We start from the raw sequence: 21,594 nt of genomic DNA on the forward strand, positions 1-21,594 counted from the left end.
AGCTGAAATTCTGATCTATCGTCTCATTCATCTTTTGATCTCAAACCCAAATACCTTTAGTGTATAGCAAGAATGATAGAATTGGCCTTGCCGTTCCAGTACTTTCAGAGGGGACTATATGAGACACAGTGATGAATCAGTAGCCACGCTGAAACACTGATGTTTAATATTATTCATTCATTCATCTTCAGTAATCTCTTTATCCAGATCAGGGTCTTGGTGGATCTGGAGTCTATCCGGAACACCAGATGCAAGCTCAGGACTGAACTGAGAATGCTGGAGCTGTATTACAGCAAAGCTACCTGCTACACCACCATCTTTACACAATTATTACGTACAAGAACAGTCATTCAGTAGGTGCTTATGTCTTGTAGGTCTTCCAGCTATTAGAAGTCACGAAATATGAACAGAAAATGATCAGAGACGGTACTGCGAAAGCTCTCAAGATGGCCGGCAAGCAGATACTCTTCACTAAAGAGTTATTCTCATATGTATAGTTTCCTTTCTGGGGTATAAGAGTCAAAACACAAATTGATTGATTAAGAGACGGACCAGATGTGACAACATGTCTGCTGTTTTCTGCCTGTAAAGCTGCCACGACTTTAACAAACGTCAGGCAGACAGACAGAGCCTTTATTCTATACAGTCAATGATACATATATATTTGTATATACAGATATACACCTTTAGCTTCATATAAAAACACAAAACAAAAATAATGCTGATTTAAATAAATACTGTAAACCTGTGCTGGCAAGAATGACACAGAACACAAAAGGTCTGTGCTTGATCACATGGACAAAAGGCTTCAATAGAAAATACGTGTGTGTGTGTGTGGATGTAGCAGTCACACCGGGGGGACGACGACGACGCAACACTTAGCTACATAGAATAGTAGCTTCTGTTTGAATGAGACTGACAGATCTAGGATCAAGGAGTGTGTCTATGCCAAAACAGCTCTTCAGCTATTGCCTGTCCGATAAAAATACGACTAAGCAGGAGACCGTAATTCAGGCTCAGTGTCCAATTACAATGGAATCCAATGCAAACAATGCAGCCAGTTTGGTGCTTTTCTTCATGTTTACATTCATATTTTTCCCAAAAGCTTCTCGAAAACAACAACAAAAAAAACCTTGTTTGGGTTTTGCTACAACAGATATGACTCAAAGATGTTCTCTCCATTTTGCCAATTTCAAACCTATTAATGGTTATATAGGCAACAACACATTCGCTCTTAAGCTTTTCCACGTGCGTTGTGTCTGGACGCATTTTCTTTCCATCTTGTCCTTGATGTGTGGAAGACTCTGTGTTTGTGAGTTACCTTTGAAATGGCATCCTATGGTACTTAATCTACCCATGAGTTCCTAATACGAAACTACTGTAACCAGTTCCAACTTAAAACAAAGTCCTGTATCACCCTTAAATACTTTAAAGCGGACACGGCAGTATAACCTGACAATTCGTATCCACCTTAAAACTACTTGGTCAGTGAGGTTTGCCTGGAAAAAAAAAAAAAAGGATCAACTTCACCAGGTGAACTCCAATTGTTCTTGCACACTAACTCTGATCACAATCCCTCAATAACGTGAAGAGGTTTTTTTTTCTCTTTTAGCGCAAATATCTAAGGCAGGTAGAGCCAAACGTCACCGGCTAATGTCACGATTGGCCTCCCAAGGCTTTCCTGATGTCTGCTCACTAGCAGGGATGGGACTCTGGAAGAACTGATGCCTGAGCGCTGCAGCCAGAGTGATGCGCTTTGGCGGCTCATACTCCAGCATGGCCTCAATCAGGTCGAACAGTTGGTGATGCTCCTCAGCCTCCGACAGGATGTACCGCTGAATAACGGAGACAGAATAAGTTAAAGGAGTCATAATAACAGTAAAAATATCAACAAATATAGACACAAGCAGCGATCTGCAGGGTCCAAGCACTTTGCGCAAATACCGCCTCCAGTGGCCAGTAATTGCAAGTTACATAAAACAATAAGGAGACCATGCATGAATATACCCATCAAGTTTAGTGATATACTAGTTGTCTCAATACTAGTTGTCTGAAACACCTGCTGAAAGAGGATTGGCTGAAGGCGGTCATGTATTTGCGATGATTAAAAATTCAGTTACACACCAGCAAAACAATACGGCACACCAAATTTTAACTCAATCAGACTTTTGGTTCCTGACAAACAGCTATTTGGACTTAACCCCACCCCCTATCAATGACCACACCCCAACCGTTGGAGACATCCTCAGAACCTTATAGAGAACATGTATTTCAAATACATGACGTGATGTGGCCATATTGTTTACAAATCTGTAGTGAGTTTCATTTTGTCCTGAGTAGATTCACACCAAGTTTGTGAAAAATCGGAGGAGTAGTTTGAAAAACGTAGGTTGTGCATATTATGCATATTATATATCCATCATGGCAGAAATTAATGGGTGGGGCTGATCACGCTCTCTCACTGTGCCTTGATGTATCTTTATATACAGGAAACACGAAATACAAGTTTCAAGTGTATTCTGACTGTACAATTTGTTTTGGGAAGAATCAGAAGAAGAAGAAAGACAACAGGGTTCCAGTTCAAGTGTTTGGATGCCAAATAATAATAATAATAATAATAATAAAACCAGTCTCTTACTCGCAAGGGCTTGCAGTTCTCCCGAACATATCGTCCCGCTGAGGAGTTTTCATCCCAGTCGAGACGTCCACGGTAAAAGTACTTCTGCTTTCTGTTAGGATTAAAAATTCCAGGTCACGTCAAATCCATCCACGAAACACCACTATTACATGTAAGATGTAAAAGACAGGGATTCCTAATGTAGGGGTCAAGACCCCAAGTGGGGCCGCGAGAGAAACTCCAAATCATTTATTTTACTAATCATTTTGAACATTACTGGGAGTCGCATTCAACCAAGCCATATTTAAATGAAGTGTGTGAACAATAGAAACAGACAGATTGCCCTGTCCATTTGCCTCCGCCACACAAAGCAGCTGTACTCAAAATCATGCATCTCAAGTCACATACTTACGTAGACCGTTACTGAGTACGAACTCTATACTAACCACTATACTAGCAGGTTTTCCCATTACAATTAATGTTCGAATTCTAAAAACCTCTAAAAAGTTCTGTTTTCTGTACCAGTCTTCTGTAATTTCTAGATTAGTAAACACGGCAAGTGTGTGAATGCTGCTCGCACAGCCGCTACTTCAAAGGGATGAGCCTGACTTTTGGAAAAGCTGTGCTAAGATCACTAGATAGTCTGCACATATACATATACATATATATATATATATATATATATATATATATATATATATATATATATATATATATATATATATAAAACGATTTTTAACCTCAGAGGCTCTACACTGTTTCTCATCCACACACACACCAATGGCGTGATCAACTTGGAGTTAAGTGTTTTGCCAATGAGGAACGATTTTTAACCTCAGAGGCTCTACACTGTTTCTCATCCACACACACACCAATGGCGTGATCAACTTGGAGTTAAGTGTTTTGCCAATGAGGAGGTATGTGGGCCAGGAATCGAACCGCCAACCCTACGATCAGTGGACAACCCGCTCTCCCACCTGAGCCACAGCCGCCCCTTCTAGACAGTGCAAGAAATATACTTCTTAGTCACTAAAGTTACCTATCTGATACTGACACAACTAAATGTTTAAATGTTATCTATATTCTGAATCTCAAATTTAACCCTTTCATGCATGAATAGTTTAGAAGCATATCCAGAATTCTTTACATTGTACCATCCATATATATATATATATATATATATATATAAATATAAAAACACAAAGCAATAATATAATGAAGAGTAGGATTGTCCATGGAAATGGAATACCATGAGTTTAATAAATAAATAAATAAGAATAATGCATAAAATAATTTTTTTTTAAACTGTTTTTAACCTTACGATATCCAAAATTGGTTATTATTTAGTTCTAAAATATTTAACAAAATAAAAGAAATATAAACACAGTTAAAGACTGATGCATGACTCAAGGTAAAGAAATAATAACCCCCCCCAACAAAAAAAAAAAAATACAAAACCCATACATACTAAAAATCTATGGTGCTCAGTCTGGCACTAAATTGTTTGGTGTTTTTTTTTTTTTTAAATATATTTTGTTTAGTTATTTCTTGTGTTATTGTGTAGAAATTATGTAGTTAGTAAAGACTGATGACAAACTAGTCTAGAGTGCTACAGAAGTTTGTTAAATTTCAGTAATGCAAGTGATTTGGAGGTGATCTTATCTTTAATATTTTCCTAAAATAAATACATATTAATTTAAAGCTCTTTTTACATATAAAACCAGCTTTAAACTGACTGTCCATGAAATAGGACACAATGCATGAAAGGATTTTTAAAAATTAGTAAAGCAGCAACTGCATAATACAATAAATACACAGGACATGATGTACATGTACATGACAGCACACAAACGTCATAGAAACAGCATATATATATATATGAATGGTTTGTACACTCACTCATCTAATAATGTGTTTTGGTGAAATGAACGGTGTATGTGTGCATGTGTGTGTACTGGCGGGGCCTTACCTCGTTTTGCGGATCATCCTGGAAGGGACAGGACCCAATATCCTCTCCATCATGGCTAAGTGCTCCCTGTTATCATGAGTCTGGAAAAGAAGAGATGACAGCACTACTAAGCGGAGAACAACAGTCTCAGACGTTAAAGAAGATCAAATTTTTTATTGTTAGAGAGCCGAAATTAAAAGAACAATGTTCTAATGCTGTGCAGAGTAGTATCTGTAAAGGCAACTGAGAAAGAAAGAGGAAGAAAAAAAAAAAGCACAGAGGAAGAATTAGCGAGAGCATACAGGGTCTCAGGGTACACGACACACCCATTAGTGGCCTCAGACCAAATTGAACTAGTGTTTAAATGCCTCGTCTTCTGCACATACACATACAACTGTGTGTGCCTGCAGCCATGACCTGCAAACAGCATGAACCAAAAGAAGAAAGAAAAACCAGCAGCACACCTGAAAAAGTGTGAAGCCAAGGTAATACTCGAAGAGGATGCAGCCAATACTCCACACATCACACGGCTGGCTCCAACCCATTTCTGCATGGAAACACATTCACATAGATAACAGATTAATAAGGTGCACCATGACTGTTAACAGTCAACCGATAGTGGATAACTAAGTTAACTACTAATCAACCGGTAGTTTGATTAAAATTGATACAGAATGAAAACATAACACTCAAAGTAAAATATTGCTGAACTTTATTTTTAAAAAATTAACAGTATTGACTGTACCACGAAAATGTCATTTACTTTTTAACATAAAAATATAAATATATATTAACTATTAATAAATATTAAAGTAAATATACGAGATGCATCCAAACTGAAGCATAAAAAAGCAACACTTCAAATAACATAACAATAGAGACACAAAACACTTCAAACCTCACAACAAAATTTGTCAGTGATGGTTTTTATTTCGCCTCTAGAGGCTGCTCTCTTACAGTATAATGACAGCGGTCCCTTCTCAGCCAAAACCGGAAAAAACTATCGGTGTGGATTTTTGCCAATAAGTGATAGTTCCTGCAATCAGTTATTGGTGCCGATTAATCGGCAAAACCCATCAACCAGTCGACCTCTAATGGCTATACATAATAATAATAATAACGCATGCAAGACTTTTTATTCAAAGGGCATTTAAAGAAATTATGGAAAGTGGTAAATAAAATTCACTATCAACAATAGGCTTGGTACGATTGACGACTGAACTGGGAATCGCTGAAAGGTTCCGACCATCATTGAGCAGGACGATTTAACAGACATTGTGTTTACAGCCTTAAGATCGACAAAAACAGTGTTGTATTTTCGTAACGAGTTTCCTTTTAGCCTATTTTGTCCCCCATACAAACTTTACTAGCCGCATCTTTCTCTGATGCATCTTATCTTCCATTGTCCGTGCTTGAGCGAATGTCTTCGCTCACAAATCATGAACGGGGGATTAAATTAAGAAAATTAAAACATTGTTCATCAGGGTGACTTCACTCTAGAAGAATTCAATAATCATCTCCTCTGCTGTCTGCTACAGCACACACGTGTAGTTTTAATCATTTACGTAAATTTTATAATGAGCTTAGTTACAGAAAATAATGTTTTTTTACAATCCCAACTTCAGTTTTGAAAGATGTTAATGGGTAATTAATCAAAAAATACTGACTGAATGAGCCTGATCCCCCCCCCCTTTAACTGTGTAACATGCACGTGTATCGTCTGGTCACCCCCATGTCCTTTCCTCCTTCAGTGTGTCTATCCTTCCCCAAAGCAACAGGCGAAACTGTTGTCAAACAGAGACAGTTAGGAGGCAGGATAGGACAATGACATTTTGCACATGATCTCAAGCCTCAGAGTCGTCAGAGCATATAGATGATGTAAACCTAACTTTAAAAACCTTATCTAGTGTATCTACACACTGATGATTCAAAACGGTTCCTAGAAATACAGCACCACCTAGTGGTAACAGAATGTCACTAAATCAGGGACCCTAAGATTGATGGACAAAATTGTGTCCATTTTGTTGTATTACAAATTAATATGATAAACAACAATGTAACTATAAAGTCAAATTTTTAATATTTTGAATTGTTACTGGGAGTCATATTCGAACAAGCCACGTTTAAATGAATAGCGTACGTGCCATTTTAGTCTTTTCACCATCCTGTTCAACAATAAAAGTGGGCATAAAAAAAATTTCCCATCATCTACCACCGCTAAACAAACTAGCGTTCTGTCTCATATTTAGTATTTATGTACTATTTATGATGGTTTTTTAAACCAGTGTTACTATTACAGTTAATGTTTGAATTTTAAAGACCTCTCATGTAACCTTTAAACCTAATCTGAGTCTGTTTTACGTACCAGTCTTCCTGAGTTTTCGATTTTGAGACGCAGTTCACAACAATAATCACGACGATGGCAGAAAGTTTGGGGAGAAACAGAGCTCGCGCATGACTTCTTCTGCTTCAAGTCGGGGGTTATTACACCACCCAAGCATAGATCCCCCATAACACAACGCCATGTCTCGTTTTAAACCTTATGTATTTTCCGAAGCTGGATGTGACTAGGAAAAGAGATGCACCCTTTGAAACACACCTCCTGATCAAGAAAGTAAGCTGAACTACACTAGTAGTAGGTCAGTGCAAGGGACATTCCATAAGATGTTAGTCACTTACCTTACATATTACTTATGTATGTTACTGATATACGATAAAATATTCAAAAGTTATAGTTGTCCTAAAGAATAAATCTGAATAAGGTGGTCTGGAACAGTGTGGTCAAGGCTTCACACTTACCAAGAATAACCTCAGGTGCACGATAGTGCCTGGTGGAGACGATTGTACTGTGGTGTTCATGGTCAAATGTAGCACTGCCAAAATCTACTACCCTCACTGCAGTGCTCTTCACTGTACGCTCGTCTCTCTTCTAAACCAGAAAACAAGAAACACCTGTATAAACAGTTCATTCTAACAGGCAAGAATAACAAAAAAATGTAGCCGCAAGCGGCAATCTGCGGGCTCCAAGCAAATACTGCCTCCAGTAGAGCAATGGGCATACATTCACCTTCTCTATGTTGTATGTCATGGTGAAGTCCGAGTTGACAAATAGAATATTCTCTGGTTTTAAATCTGTGTGGGTCAGCTTGTTGTCATGCAGAACTGTAGAGAAGTTAAGTAAACATTCAATGAGAATCAATGGCAATACTTCGATTTTACAAACTCCTAAAAAGTGCTCAACATCACTTTCAAATTTAGCTGTCAGTTACACAAGCCTTATGAGATTTAGGATTTATTTTTAGTGGTGGTACTCACACTTGACAGATAGGCAGAGCTGGTAGGCCATGTGTCGGACCTGGCTGATGGAATAAGGCAGGTAATTGTTCTCCTTCAGGAAGTCAAAGGTGCTGAGTGCTAACAGCTCAAAGCTGAGACACATGTGGCCATGGTAGTCAAACCAGTCAAACATCCGTACACACAGACTGCAAGACGAAGAAGGAAAACAGGAGGGAAAAAAAGTTAAGTAGGTCAGACAGGCCTGGAGGAAAATTAACTAGATTATTGTCTCGGAGCTAGTGTCTTTAGTTCTCTAATTAAACAAAATATTCTACTAGCTGTATCTTCAACTGAACGCAAAACAATTACGCAACACAACATTTTCAAATGACGTGCATGGCACAGTTTAAAGCAGGGGTTTCAAAACGTGGCTTTACAAATGCTCACAATCTCCTCTTAAGTTTCGCTTATTTATTTTACAAATTAATATTAAAAATATCGAAGACCGATTTCCTGTTATGTGCTATTTTAGTCTTTTTCACTATTCTGAATAGGTGAATTAGCACAATAAACAATATTCAAATTAACCAAACTAGCGATGGGTCTCAAATCGCATACTTGTGTACTAATCTAAACCATTATTGAGTACTAACACTAACTGGTTTTGAGAAGTCTTTATAGAATTTAAAATACCTTTCCTTTCACCTTCAAACTTACCAAAAGTTCTGTGTTTCTAGATTAGTAAATCCTTTGGAGAGTAAGGTCAGAGTTTTCGATTTGCTCGTGAAAATCACGACAGTGGAAAGTTTAAAAGATAAACCGAGCCTTTTTAAAAATGAAAAATAAAAAACAGCACATTTTGGCACTGTGAACCTTCTCTATAGGCCCGTGAATGTTTCTCTGGGTGTTTTCATCACTGCAGTCATTAAAATAACAATAAATACATAAATAAATTTTAAAAACAACTAAAATAACAGATTTGTTCGAAATAGATCTGACAAGTCCGTAAACATGTCTTCTTCAAACTTACCAAAAGTTTGATTAGTAAATCATTTTGAGGTCAGGGTTTTCGATTTGAGACACAGCTCATGACAACAATCACGACGACAGCGGAAAGTTTTAAAGAGAAACCGAGCTCGTCTGCGTGTTTAACAATGTTGTGCATGAAACTGCTAAACATTTTACAGTTTGACTTGGAAAGCTGATGAACAGGGATGTTTTGGTTCTGACGTACCATTTGGTTAATGGTGCTTTTAAATCTTCCAGATCTAGGCTACGTAAATTATGCAGGGGAGTCTGTGAGCAATGCTGCAAGCAAAAACCAGACCCCTGTGCTTCTTCATTAACATAATAAAATGTTCAAATCTGGAACTAAAAAAAAAAAAACCTAAGTTGGTCAAAGTTTGGGGTCGGAGAAAATTTATTACATCCATTTCACGTCGTTCGCCTAAAAAAAGTACGGGAACCTCCGATTTAAAGTCACATATGTACAGGATATGCAGAATAAGTTTGATACTGTTGATCCAGTCCTCTCACTTTTTGTTTTCAGGGTCTCGCTCATTGATCCTTTCCAGTACATTGATTTCCAGTCGCGCGGCCTCCTTGTACTTCTCAACATTTTTAATGATTTTCAGAGCCACATGGGATCCACCTCTGAAATAAAAAAAATTATAAAAATGTTACAAGGAAACAGTCCAAACAACCAATTACTAAAAACAAACAACTAAACACAGCTTTAGAAGACAACAATAAAAAAAAAAGCTTTTTGTATAAAAACAATGCAATCATTTCTTTTCAATCAACTCGACTCACAAGACGCACCTGAAACATTTTACATGGGTGTTCATTTTTATGCAAATAGTTTTTATTTATTTAAACAAAACAGCACATTTTGGGACTATGAACCTTCTCTATTTGCCCATAAATGTTTCTAAGGGTGTATTCATCGCAGTGTTCACAAAAAATAACAAAAATAAGAACCGATTTGCTCAAGATAGTTCTGTCAAGACCTTAAGCATGCTACATGAACAATTTAAAAATCATTCCTCTTTAAACGTTTGAAATCGCTACACGAAAGACTAGTCTTGTATCTTAATAATAAAAATTAGTTTAGACAGCTTAGAAAAGCAGCTGAAATATACAGAAATAACTGTATAAGGAATTTACCTGCGATGGTCAATGCATTCCATCACCCTTCCGAACGTTCCCTCGCCCAAAGTGCCGACAATTTCATCTGAGACGGAGATAGACGGGGAAAAAAAAGAGGAGAGATAAAAAAAAAGACAAAAAAAGGAAAGAAGTAAATGATATTAACAAAAAGGTAAACAGGCAAGAGAACCAAAAAGGCAGGCGATAAATGCTTTAGCGTCTCTGGCACTCCCCCCTTCAACCCATTATTCGTTACAAATTAAGCTAAAATGCACAACCGATTTGCACACCGTCGGCCCAACAAGGTTAGCAAACAAAGTTGGGATAATTATTCAACCCTGAAAATACTGTGAAAACTACTGGAATAAAAACAACAACAACGTCCCCCTGCTGAGGAATCACTGGAAAAATGGATTCAAAAAATAAAAAATAAACAGGGAGCCACCCAATCCCACCCCAAACTAAATGATTAAAATGCTGAAACGAGATCTAAACTAGACTAACGCGTAGGAAGCAAAACTAAAACCTAGTACTATGACGTTCCAGGGAGGGAAAAATGACTATGCAAAGACATTAAAAAGAAGAAATTCTAAAAGAACAAGGATATCAAAAGCTGTAAAAGCTTTTTAAACATCCCTGTAACGCACCTGGTACAAAGGAAAATGGCTAAAAATATACACGTGTATGAAAATTAAGATATCTTAACATCCTGGTCTATTCTAACAATCGAAAATCATCAACATCATGACCTCTTGCCCTCGCGTGTGAGTGTGTATGCTCTGTGCTGCTACTGATAGGGAGAAAGGTTACGATATAAGAGTAGAGGAGTAGTAGTAGTAGTGGCAGTGTGTACATCTCTCTTGCAGGACGTCGCCACTCCGACAGATCAGGTGACCCTCCTCGTCGTCCCTCACACATAGCGGCCGCGTCCCACTGGCACTCCGCTGCTTTTCAGCCCCCCCGGCCAGGGTCACAGGTCACGACACAACCGCCAAAGCAGGAAGGGGGTGGGCCGAGAGGGTAGGGTGGAAGGGGCAGCCGTAGCCATGGCGACGGAGAGAAGCAGTGGTGGTGATGGTGGTGTACGTAGGTTTGGTGATCATGGGGCGGTTCGTATGACACCACGTGAGAAGATAGATATATAACGATAGGGATATAGTGCAAGGGAACAAGTCAAAGATCACATTTTGACCCTTTTGCTTGCTCTCTACATGTCTCTCCCCTCCCCTCAACCTCCTGTCTAGCGCCCCTGACAAAAAAACCTGCATCATAAACATTTATGTATACAAGAGCAACACATAAGCAAAAGGAACTGGTAACCATCACATTACACAAGTTGATACAGACTGAAACTTGTTGCACTATCAAGTGGGGGGGGAAGCAAGAAATCCATTGCATGGAGGAAAAATCTAAATACTTTTAATCAAATAATCTTTTCTCAGTTTTTTTCCTCAGCTCTAAAGCAATGAAATAATGAGAGAAAGGAAGGAATAAAGAGGAGGAATGTATAGAGAAATAAAGACACAAACTTGTCATTAAAACTACTTTATATAAGGTAATGACTACAAGGTAATAAACTTCCATTAAAGTAGGATTTTTTGCATATCCAAATAAAAAAACCTGCCTGTTTTACTAATATGTACAAAAACACTGACAAATCAAAAGGGGAGGGAAAACAAAACAAAACAAAAACAAAAACAAAAGGAATTCATACTTACCAAGTCCTGGGTCTGTAGAGAAGAAAATGTTAAATTGAGTAAAAAAAAGAGAGAAAGATAGAGACAGGGAGAGAGAGACAGACAGACAGAGAGAGAGACAGAGAGAGGAGCAAGGCCTGGGCTGGGAAGTACTCACCGAGGAGGATGGGCTATAGGACCTGGTTCTACGCCGCCTTCGTTTGTGCTTACGCCTGCTGCCTTTGTGGCGTTGGTGCATGCGGCGGTAGTCATAACTGGTGGAAGGGTCGCGGGAGTGGTAGTTGTCCGGGGACAGTCGCTCACGTTCACGGTCGCGTTCTCGTTCGTGCTCCTGCCGCCGGTAGCCTTCTCCGTAGCGCCTGTCGTATGGCCTCCTGTCCACAGAACGGTTGTCGTAGCTGGAAGAACGAAAGAACCGTTTACTCCTGAGCAAACGTTTTATTCAATAAAGACAATTAAAAAGGCGAGCGCTAATAAACGATGTTTAGAATGATTCAAATTGCTCCCGAATACAATTCATCAGAGGTTTTCTTTTAGCTACTTTAATAATTCTGCAGCCATCTTACACCGAGTTAAACAGCGCTCATAATTTTTCACAACCAAGGGTGTGTCTGAATCAGCTCCGTAGTTCAGTAGTCAGGGCACTGAACAGGGGGTCAGCCATTTTAAGGGCTGTCTCAATCACAAAATCCTTCCAGTGCACTGGAACATTCGCTGCCCCATAAAAAAAAAAAAAAACAGTAAATCCCATGATGCACCACAAATACCAGGGAGCATCGATACTCACTATGTTCCTTTACTGGAAGTGACGTCATGTTTTCTGAAACCTTTCAGCTCGGTTAACTTCGTCTACGATTGTAAGGAGTTTGTTGTCGTTGTTGTGGCTCTCAATTGATTACGTACATTAGCGATCTTCTTCTTTATATGGCGTTCTATATACAGTTTGAATCTAAATCCGGTAGCTAGCCTACGATCGTACTTGACGTACAAAGAAACAAAACCGCATGTGATTAAGCTAACAAATTTAGACCACATATAATGTCAGAATTATATCGGTCCTGCCTGTTGCTGATAAACATCAGTGGTGACGAGTACGTAGTCACGTCACATCATTGTCCCGATGTGTAGTGAGCCAGGGTCCTTACCAACGCCCTAACTCATGTACACTATACTGTGTACTAATTCACCACCTAGGGAGCTGATTGAGACGCACCGTGTGAATAAAACGGAAAATGAATGAAAGCATAACCTATATAGAGACCATTTTCATAAGCTAGTTTAGTTCCAGTTTACGTTACAAAAAAAAAGCTAGTGTGATTTTCATTTTAGATATTCAATAACATTTTTTTCTTGCTTACCTCCTGGAGCGTGCGTAGGTGGCCTCCTGCCTGTGTACTCGTCCCCTCCTTTCTCGGTCGCTGCTTGAGGAGAAGGTTCGCGAGCGCCGGTGTCTGGGCTTTCTCCCTCGCTCTCGGTCACGCTCGCGATAGCGGTCCTGATAGCTGCTGCGGCTGGCCCGCTCCGACGATGCGTACCGCCTAGAATGGGGCATCTGAACACACAGAGACATGAAGTAGATGATTATTCAAAACAATAAATCTGATCCAATTATTGATAATTAGTCTTTATTGGCCACAATCACATTACAGCACAATTAAATTATTTTTTTCTTTGCATATCCCAGCATGTTAGGAGGTTGGGGTCAGAGTGCAGGGTCAGCCATGATACGGCACCCCTGGAGCAGAGAGGGTTAAGGGCCTTGCTCAAGGGGCCAACAGTGGCAGTGCTAGGGACCCCCGACCTTCCAATCAGTAACCCAGAGCCTTAACCTCAAGCCACAACTGCCCCCTAATTACGGCACAACAGGATAGATTGCACATGACAAATCAAGAGCCAAAAACTACACACACAAAAAAAATCCATACTTAAAAATAAATAAATAAATAAATAAAAAAATCCTTACTAAATAAGTTTAAGATCTCCATATATATTCTCACGCTAGCTGCTGATCTTTAAAATCTCTTTAAGGACTCAAAGGTGCAATAGTCTATTTTTTGTCTTCATCATTAGTATGTAAAACAATCAAAAATATCGGTTTAAGCCAAGCACAATTGAGAAAACACATTTAGAAACCCAGAATGCTTGTTCATGTTTGGATTGGCCTCCTGTCTGTCATTTTACACACTCTCGACTTGACGGGCCATGGTACATCCTGGGCACTGAGCTTCAGGAAGATGGGTGGGGTCAAGGGGGAAAAAAAACATTTAAATATCAATCCCATGTGAAAAACATGACTAATCTTCCCCAATGCAAGTTTAAGTAGATGGGAAAATCCTCAAGGCGTTAATTAAGGAAAAAACACAGAATGGGAATTAAATCTTTGGTTATGCTTCATCAAAAGCATTACCAAGAAAAGAGCTCGTGAATATCTGGAACGTACTGTACACTTTTGCACTTTTTGTACTTTTGCTGTTATGACCTGCTGCAAATGAGATGCATAGCCAGACACCAGCTTCTGGCAGCGTTCCTGAGGAATCTTAGCCCATTCCTCATGAGCAGTGGCCTCCAGTTCAGTAATATTCTTGGGTTTGCGTGCTGCAACCGCCTTCTTCAAATCCCACCAGAGATTTTCTAGGGATTTAAGTCAGGTGACTGTGATGGCCCTGTAGAATCTTCCAGGACTACTTCTGCAACCAAGCATTGGTGGAATTTGAGGTATGCTTGGGATCATTGTCCTGTTGGAAGGTCCAATGACGCCCCAGCTTCAGCTTCCTCACAGACAGCATGACGTTTTCTCCTAGGATTTCCTGATACTTCAATGAATCCATCTTGCCTTCCACACGCTGCAGGTTTCCAGTGGCAGAGGATGCAAAGCAGCCCCAGAGCATCACCGAGCCACCACCATGCTTGACTGTGGACAGAGTGTTCTTTATTCATTCTTCTTCCTCCAGACATACCGCTGATCCATAGTGCTGAAAAGTTCCAGTTTTGTTTCCTCGCTACACAGGACAAAATCCCAAAACTTCTGTGGCTTATTTATATGATTTTGAGCCGAGTTTTCTTGTGCTTTTGGGTCAGTAGTGGTGTACGTCTTGGAGTTCTGGCATGGAAACCTTCTGCGTTTAGTACGCGCCTTACTGTGCTCACTGAAACCTCAGTGTCTGTTGCCACCAAGTCTTGCTGCAGGTCTTTTGCAGTCACTCGAGTTTTTCACAACCTGCCTTCTCAGAAATCTGGCTGCAGCCGTTAATAGCTTCCCGTTTCTGCCCTATCCAGGTATTTCATATATTTTCCACCCCTAGCCAGTTCAGGTATTTCATGTGTTCCAGCTCAAGCACACCTGGTGCAGCTAATGAAGCCCTGGATTAGTTGCATCAGGTGCGCTTGAGACAACACCTGTTTTGCATAATTGTGCTGTTGTGAGGGATTCTGTTCAGGGAGCTGAACAATTTTAAAACTAGAGAAAATCATTATAAGTTGCATTTTCAGTTGAAACCACTTGAAGCATTCGTTGTGTTTTGGGGGGGGGGGGGGGGGGGGGGGGGGGATGAACAATTTTGACTGCAACTGTGTGTAATATATAATTGGACAAACAGTTGTTTTATAATTTTATAAGTTTAATATAAGTAACAGTTTATGGATTTTATTTTAAATAAACAAAAAAATGGTAGTGACAGTTTACCCCTCCCCAGAGTAATCAAATAATAAATAAATAATAATCATCGTCCGAATAATCGATTATGAAAATAATTGCTAGTTACAACCCTACATACTAAACAAGATGCTAATTTTAACAGAACAACTGATATATAAATTAAAACTAAGTGTGCATTTTCACCAAAAAGCTCTTAGTTTTTGCTTATTTTGTTTGGTCAGATTGCAAAAATGTAAGCACATCAGGGGGAAAAAAAACATTTCCAGAGAAATGTATACATGAATGCTCAGTAATAACAACAAATCACAATAATGCTGAATAATAAGTTATTTACAAATGAAATCATTTTTTTTTTCTTTAAACAAGATACACTATACACCTGTGTTTAGTGGCTGATACCCGACATATAAACAGCCTATATAGCCTATATATTTGAGTTACTGTTTAGGTCATGCAACTTGGGGGGGGGGGGGGGAGATAAATATAAAATATATATAACTATAATTACTTCCTCTTAACTCTGAATATTCCTGTACAAGACACGACACAGATATGCTTCATAGATCAGTGTTGTGATTTGATTTTATCAGTGAATCTCATATTTTGCAGGATTTACATGAAGCTATATGAGGGTGGAATCATTAAAATACAAAAAACAACAGCAGCAGTGAATCATGATCAGCTGAAATAACTGTATTAGGTGATGTAATACCTGTGTCAGGTGTAACTGGGGATCATGTATAAAAATGAAATGCGTGAAATGTGATGTTATGTGCGGAGCTAGATTTGGACTAACCAAAAGAGAAAAACGCTCCCGAGTGGCGTGACAGAAAAGCGTTCCCCCCGTCGACCGGAAACCGCGAGTACGAATCCTGACAGCCATCCGTGGCCAGGAGTCCAAGACAGAATAAACTGACTGTGCTTTCTGGATGGGAGGGATGTCAATGTCAATCACAGCGACACCAGCCAATCGTAGGTGTCTCTTATGTATGCGGAAGGGGGCGGATAGCGCTTTCCCTGGTTTGTAGCTGTAGTACGATGGGGAGGCCTGACTGGTGGTGGAAGATCAGGGAAAAATCAAGAGAGGGAAAAACACGGGATGCATATACAAAATGTTTTCAATTATTTAGTCATTCATTGTTCTCCAGCTCAGTGTTCTCCGTGCTTGGGTGATTTTTCAGGTAAAAGCTCCCCCCCCCCCCCCACCCTTTCTAAACAACGAGTTTTCCTAGTGTTTTCAGCCCACAGCGTGAAACTAAACTATACCAAACCAGACCAAGTATTAATTTCTGTCTGATTCGGATTATGCGGTGTCAAAGCACCCTGTAGTTTGGTTCTTACTAGACTAAGGAAAAAATACAAGGCCCTGAATTTTTGGGAATCCCTTTTAAAAGTTGCTCAACTAAAAACAAATGTCAAGATACATGCACAGACCTGAATTTATTGTTGACAGAAATACATTTGGCAAATACAAAAGAATTGTACCTTAATTTTTATCAATAGCAATCTGGCTTTATGCGTTGTTGTTGTTTTTTTTTCTTTTTAAAGCATAATTTGGGGGTGTGCAGGTGAGACAGTCAGTGACTCAGAGCTCACCTTACTCTGATATTCATAAACATTTTAGTTTTCCATGTATATTTAAACGCTTCACTTTCATGGTCTGGTTCTTGATAATTAATATATATATTGTTTTCAGTAAGATATTTAATTAAATGCTCGCACCTGTACAGATATCTATGGCTGTATGTACCTGTAAGGCGGTTGTGTTGTGGTGTGGTTCTCCAGGCCTTCACCCTTTGCTCAATAGCTCAATATTAAGAAGTGAAACTGAGCCAACTTGCTAACGTTTCCACAACTTTTATATATCACCTGAATATGCTCTTTTATAAAATAATATCGTTCACTAACGCGGGCACACACATACAACACTGTGTTTACAAAATAATGAAACCTCGCACTAATCAAATATCTTTAGCTAGCTGTTTTGCTAAGGGTGCTAGCCTAGCTATCCGCCCGTGTAGATACATATTTAATCTCACATCGAGCCGCCATCTTGAGTTAAGGGGGTTAGCATGAAGAGGCTGTTAGCAAAAGCAAACCAAAGCTAGTCGCTTAAAAAAAAAGAAAAAGAAAAGAAACGGGTAATATATGGCGCAGGTTTTAATCTGAGACTAAAATTAGCTTTGTTACCGTTTTAGCAGCAAGGCCTGTGCGTTTATCCCAAAGAAAATCCGTGTTGGCGCTCAAGCTCTCGGTTTCTGTGTCGGTTGAGTTTTAGACGACTAGCAAACCGAGCTTCCACCCACTTCTACAGCAACACCAACACCTACAACCAACACTGAAGAGGCTGTGTCCCAAATCCAGAACCAGAGAAATGCGCCCTACTGGATAAGTAGTGCAACTACATTTGTCTTGACTCTGTACTTAACACTTTATTTGTTGAAGTGTTCCCACACTACACCACTGTATATGTCCAGATGTACTGTACTGTTTGTTGACACCTGATCATCACACCTGTATGACCTTATACAGGTGTTGAGTAAGGCCTTTATTCCTTATCTGCTCCAGGGGCGGCGTCTCATATCCGAGTCCAGCTTCTGTAACAAGCTGGGATATTCAACGAAAAGAATTTCACTGTGCCCAAACGTTTGCATACCCCCTGCATAATCTGCTAAATCTTAATACTGTTATCAAAATAAGCTGGATCATAGAAATTCCATGTTGTTGTTTATTTAGTACTGTCCTGAATAAGCTATTTCACATAACAGATGTTTGCATATAGTCAACAAGACAAGATAATAGCTGAATTTAGAAAAATTACCCCGTTTAAAAGTTTACATTACGATTGATTCTTAATACTGTGTGTTGTTACCTGGATGATCAATGACTGTGTTTATGTTTTGTGATAGTTGTTCATGAGTCCCTTGTTTGTCCTGAGCAGTTAAACTGCCCACTTTTCTTCAGAAAAATCCTCCAGGTCCCGCACATTCTTTGCTTTTCCAGCATGTGATGTTGAGATCCATATTTTCACACTGATGACAACTGAGGGACTCGTACACAACTATTACAAAAGGTGCAAACATTCACTGATGCACAAGAAGGTAACGTAATACATTAAGAGCCGGTGGGGGGGGGTGTAAAGTTTTGATCAGGATAAGATATGTACATGCCTCCCAGAAGACAAAATACTAACACAGGGGTTCCCAAACTTTTCCAGGGCAAGGCCCCCCAAATGGCATTAACATTTGACCAAGGCCCCCCTTTTCCAAGATGTCTTTAAAACACATTAAAAATACAGACTTCTGAATATATCCCTGTTTTTTTATTATTATTACCTCTTTCATCTTTACATTAAATTACATTAGGAATTGATTGTGTGTGTGTGTGTCTGAGAGTGAGAATCATGTATTTATTTATTTTTCACACCAAATTGTTGAGGCCCCCTGGGGGCCCCCACTTTGAAAACCCCTGTACTAACAATTTACACTGATCATCCTGTTCAAAGGTTTACAACATATACAACTGTACATGTGACAATTTAAAGGCTTCTTATATTAAACCATGGGCATGAATATGGAGTTTCTTTGCAGCTCTAAGACTCTAACAGCCTTCCAATAAGGATTTCTTCCAGAGTGCATCTGTGGGAATTTGTGCCCGATTAGCATTAGTGAGGTCAGGCACTGATGTTAGTTGAGTCTATGGAGATTGCATGGCTACGTACTTCATTTTATGCAGCTGTTAGCAACGAGTGTGGCTGAAACACCCGAACGCAGTCATAAGGAGGGGTTTCCACATACATTTGGTCATATAGTGTACATAGTGCATTTTATGCTGGAGAATTTTCTTTTTTATAACGCATATGACAATATTAGAGGTTTTACACAGCTTTGTCTTTACATGGACAAGAAAACAACAGCCATCAATTATTACTATGAGTCATTATCATACTGAGATATTGTGTTGTATGTAAATTTGATCAAAAACTTTTAGTTTGAGGGCATTAAAATTATTCATTTGAACTGGTATATAGGCTTAATAAATAAGAAGCTGTATTGGAATGGGGCTATGATGTAGATACACCTCACAAAAGGTAAGATGGCAGGTGGAGACATTTTGCAAATTACCATATATCAGACATAACATTAAAACCACCTGCCTAATATTGTGCAGGTCCCCCTTGTGCCACCAAAACAGCTCTGACTCATCGAGGCATGGACTTCACAAGACCTCTGAAGGTGTGCTGTGGTATCTACCACCAAGACGTTAGCAGCAGATCCTTTAAGTCCTGTAAGTTGCAAGGTGGGGCCTCCATGGATCGGACTTGTTTATCCAGCACATACCACAGATGCTCGATCGGATTGAGATCTGGTTAATTTGGAGGCCATGTCAAGAACTTGAACTCTTTGTCATGTTCCTGCCATTAGGGAATACCGTTACCATGAAGGGGTGTACTTGGTCTGCAACAATCCTTAGTTATGTGGTACACACCAAAGTAATATCCACATGAATGCCAGGACCATTTTTGGTAGGTACTAACCACATCATACCTGGAACAACCTACAAGACCTACTGTTTTGGAGATGCTCTGACCCAGTCATCTAGCCATCACAGCTTGTCCCTTGTCAAAGTCACTCAGAACCTTACGCTCACCCATGCTTCCAACACATCAACTTCAAGAACTGATTGTTCACTTGCTGCCTAATATATCCCACCCCTTGATTGAATATCTTGTTAAAATGGCATCTATGTTATTCACGTCACCTTTCAGTGGTTTTAATGTTATGACTGTTTGGCATATACACTTCTTATAGGAGCATGTAACTAAATGCTATTTGTATTAATATGATTATGGAACACCATTACAATACAGCTTCTTAATTATGGAGTCCACATACCAGCCAAATGAAGTGTTAATCAAATTTACATCTATAACATGCACTTATGAAGCACTATGCGTGTTTTCTACATCTTTCTCAAATTGCTGTTAGTAAAAGTAAGGTAATAAATTGCAAGATATGGATCTAATAAATACAGTAACCCAATAGTCAATCAGGCAACTCATAATGATAATTATTGGCTGTTGTTTTTCTCTTCCATGTAAAGACAAAGCTGCATAAAACCTGATATCCTTGTACACATTTGGACATTTTCTCCAGCATTGCTTTATGAAATATTTATGCAATGTGTATGAATGGGTTATAAAGGCACTGCATATTTACCTGTCAAATAAAGTGTTACCATTTATTTTTTTTAACATTCCCCCACAATAATAATCATTTCAAATTCTCAAGTTTTATTGATTTTATATATAATACTTTAAGTATTGCTATTAATTAAAACACACCCACTCAGTGAAAATCTTCAACCTTTTTATTAACAACATATCCAAATTCCTATTTAAATTTATTTGAGATTTAATTGGTTATAATAGTTTAAAAGCAAGTCATGTACAACCAGCCTAAATTGCTTTGCAAACATAGCAAGTAAGGAACCTGAACGTGTCAAACAAATCCCCCTGTCCATCACAAAACTAGTGTGATGTTCTCCAGAAACCAAACAGTCTGTTTCGAAAGATTTAGTGATGGTAAATGGAGGAATTCAGAGTAACCGGCCCGTGCATTCGGCCGAGCCACAACAGCAGAGTAGTACCTTTCCTTCCACACTGCCCACCTCATAGCTGTAATCCCATGTCAGCTCCGTTCCAGCCCTGATACGCCTGACACACACACACACACACACACACACACACACACACACACACATACATACATACATACACAGAGGGAAATTAATGTTTACATGAGAGCAGTCACTGAATAAAACCTTTAAAACATGTCCTGTGTCTGTGATGAAAACATAAAGCGCTTTATGTATTAAACAGAGTCACTCACTTGCTGGTGAAGAACGCAACCCAGGGGAAGCGGAGGTCATGCGTGTCGACGAAAACATTTTGAACGAACAAATTGGGACTGCAGCTATGCTGTGGACATGAGGGGACAGGTTAAGGAGTGAACAAAGAATCGACATCTTTTTAAATTTCTCAGGTTGTTTTTTTTGCAGCAAAAGGTTCTGTTTCCTCAGATTGTGAATCAGTCTATTAATCTGGCTGCATTTCATTGTTCGCCCCAATTGAATGAGTCGAGGGATCTCCTCTTGTGTCCTGTGCAAGCTTTGAGGTGTTATGTGGATGCTACCGTTCGTCTTAGACAAACTCATCAACTATTTGTTCGCTGTGGTGGTGTCCGGAAGGGTG

The 21,594-nt window shown here is 39.2% G+C and overlaps 2 protein-coding genes across 10 annotated transcripts in view; both read right to left on the bottom strand.

The window, feature by feature from the left end:
• Positions 1 to 556: 556 nt before the first annotated feature.
• On the bottom strand, positions 557 to 17,801 carry clk2a (CDC-like kinase 2a). Of its 4 annotated transcripts, none has more exons than XM_053637136.1 (14): positions 17,532 to 17,801; positions 16,138 to 16,393; positions 13,045 to 13,238; positions 11,844 to 12,084; positions 10,843 to 10,933; positions 10,008 to 10,074; positions 9,378 to 9,494; positions 7,881 to 8,047; positions 7,633 to 7,727; positions 7,365 to 7,494; positions 5,030 to 5,112; positions 4,587 to 4,666; positions 2,639 to 2,729; positions 557 to 1,835 (listed from the first exon to the last, which is right to left on the bottom strand). In XM_053637136.1, the coding sequence occupies exons 2-14, from the start codon at positions 16,222 to 16,224 to the stop codon at positions 1,644 to 1,646; spliced, it is 1,635 nt and encodes a 544-aa protein (XP_053493111.1). In that variant the 5' UTR covers positions 16,225 to 16,393; positions 17,532 to 17,801; the 3' UTR covers positions 557 to 1,643. The 4 variants fall into 4 exon arrangements, with proteins under 4 accessions (XP_053493111.1, XP_053493112.1, XP_053493113.1 ...); XM_053637137.1 differs by lacking the exon at positions 17,532 to 17,801 and adding an exon at positions 17,092 to 17,509; XM_053637138.1 differs by lacking the exon at positions 16,138 to 16,393 and having other exon boundaries at positions 17,532 to 17,800.
• A 2,895-nt stretch (positions 17,802 to 20,696) lies between these two features.
• Positions 20,697 to 21,594, bottom strand: part of setdb1a (SET domain bifurcated histone lysine methyltransferase 1a) — an 18,103-nt gene continuing 17,205 nt past the window's right edge. For all 6 annotated transcript variants that reach the window (XM_053637135.1, XM_053637133.1, XM_053637134.1 and 3 more), the window contains 2 exons: positions 21,233 to 21,321; positions 20,697 to 21,057 (listed from right to left, as the gene is read on the bottom strand). In XM_053637135.1, coding sequence (XP_053493110.1) covers positions 20,940 to 21,057; positions 21,233 to 21,321 — 207 coding nt within the window. In that variant the 3' untranslated portion in view covers positions 20,697 to 20,939. The remainder of the gene's footprint in view (positions 21,058 to 21,232; positions 21,322 to 21,594) is intronic.

Source organism: Ictalurus furcatus, chromosome 12, assembly GCF_023375685.1.
Source record: "Ictalurus furcatus strain D&B chromosome 12, Billie_1.0, whole genome shotgun sequence".
Taxonomy (NCBI): Eukaryota; Metazoa; Chordata; class Actinopteri; order Siluriformes; family Ictaluridae; genus Ictalurus; species Ictalurus furcatus.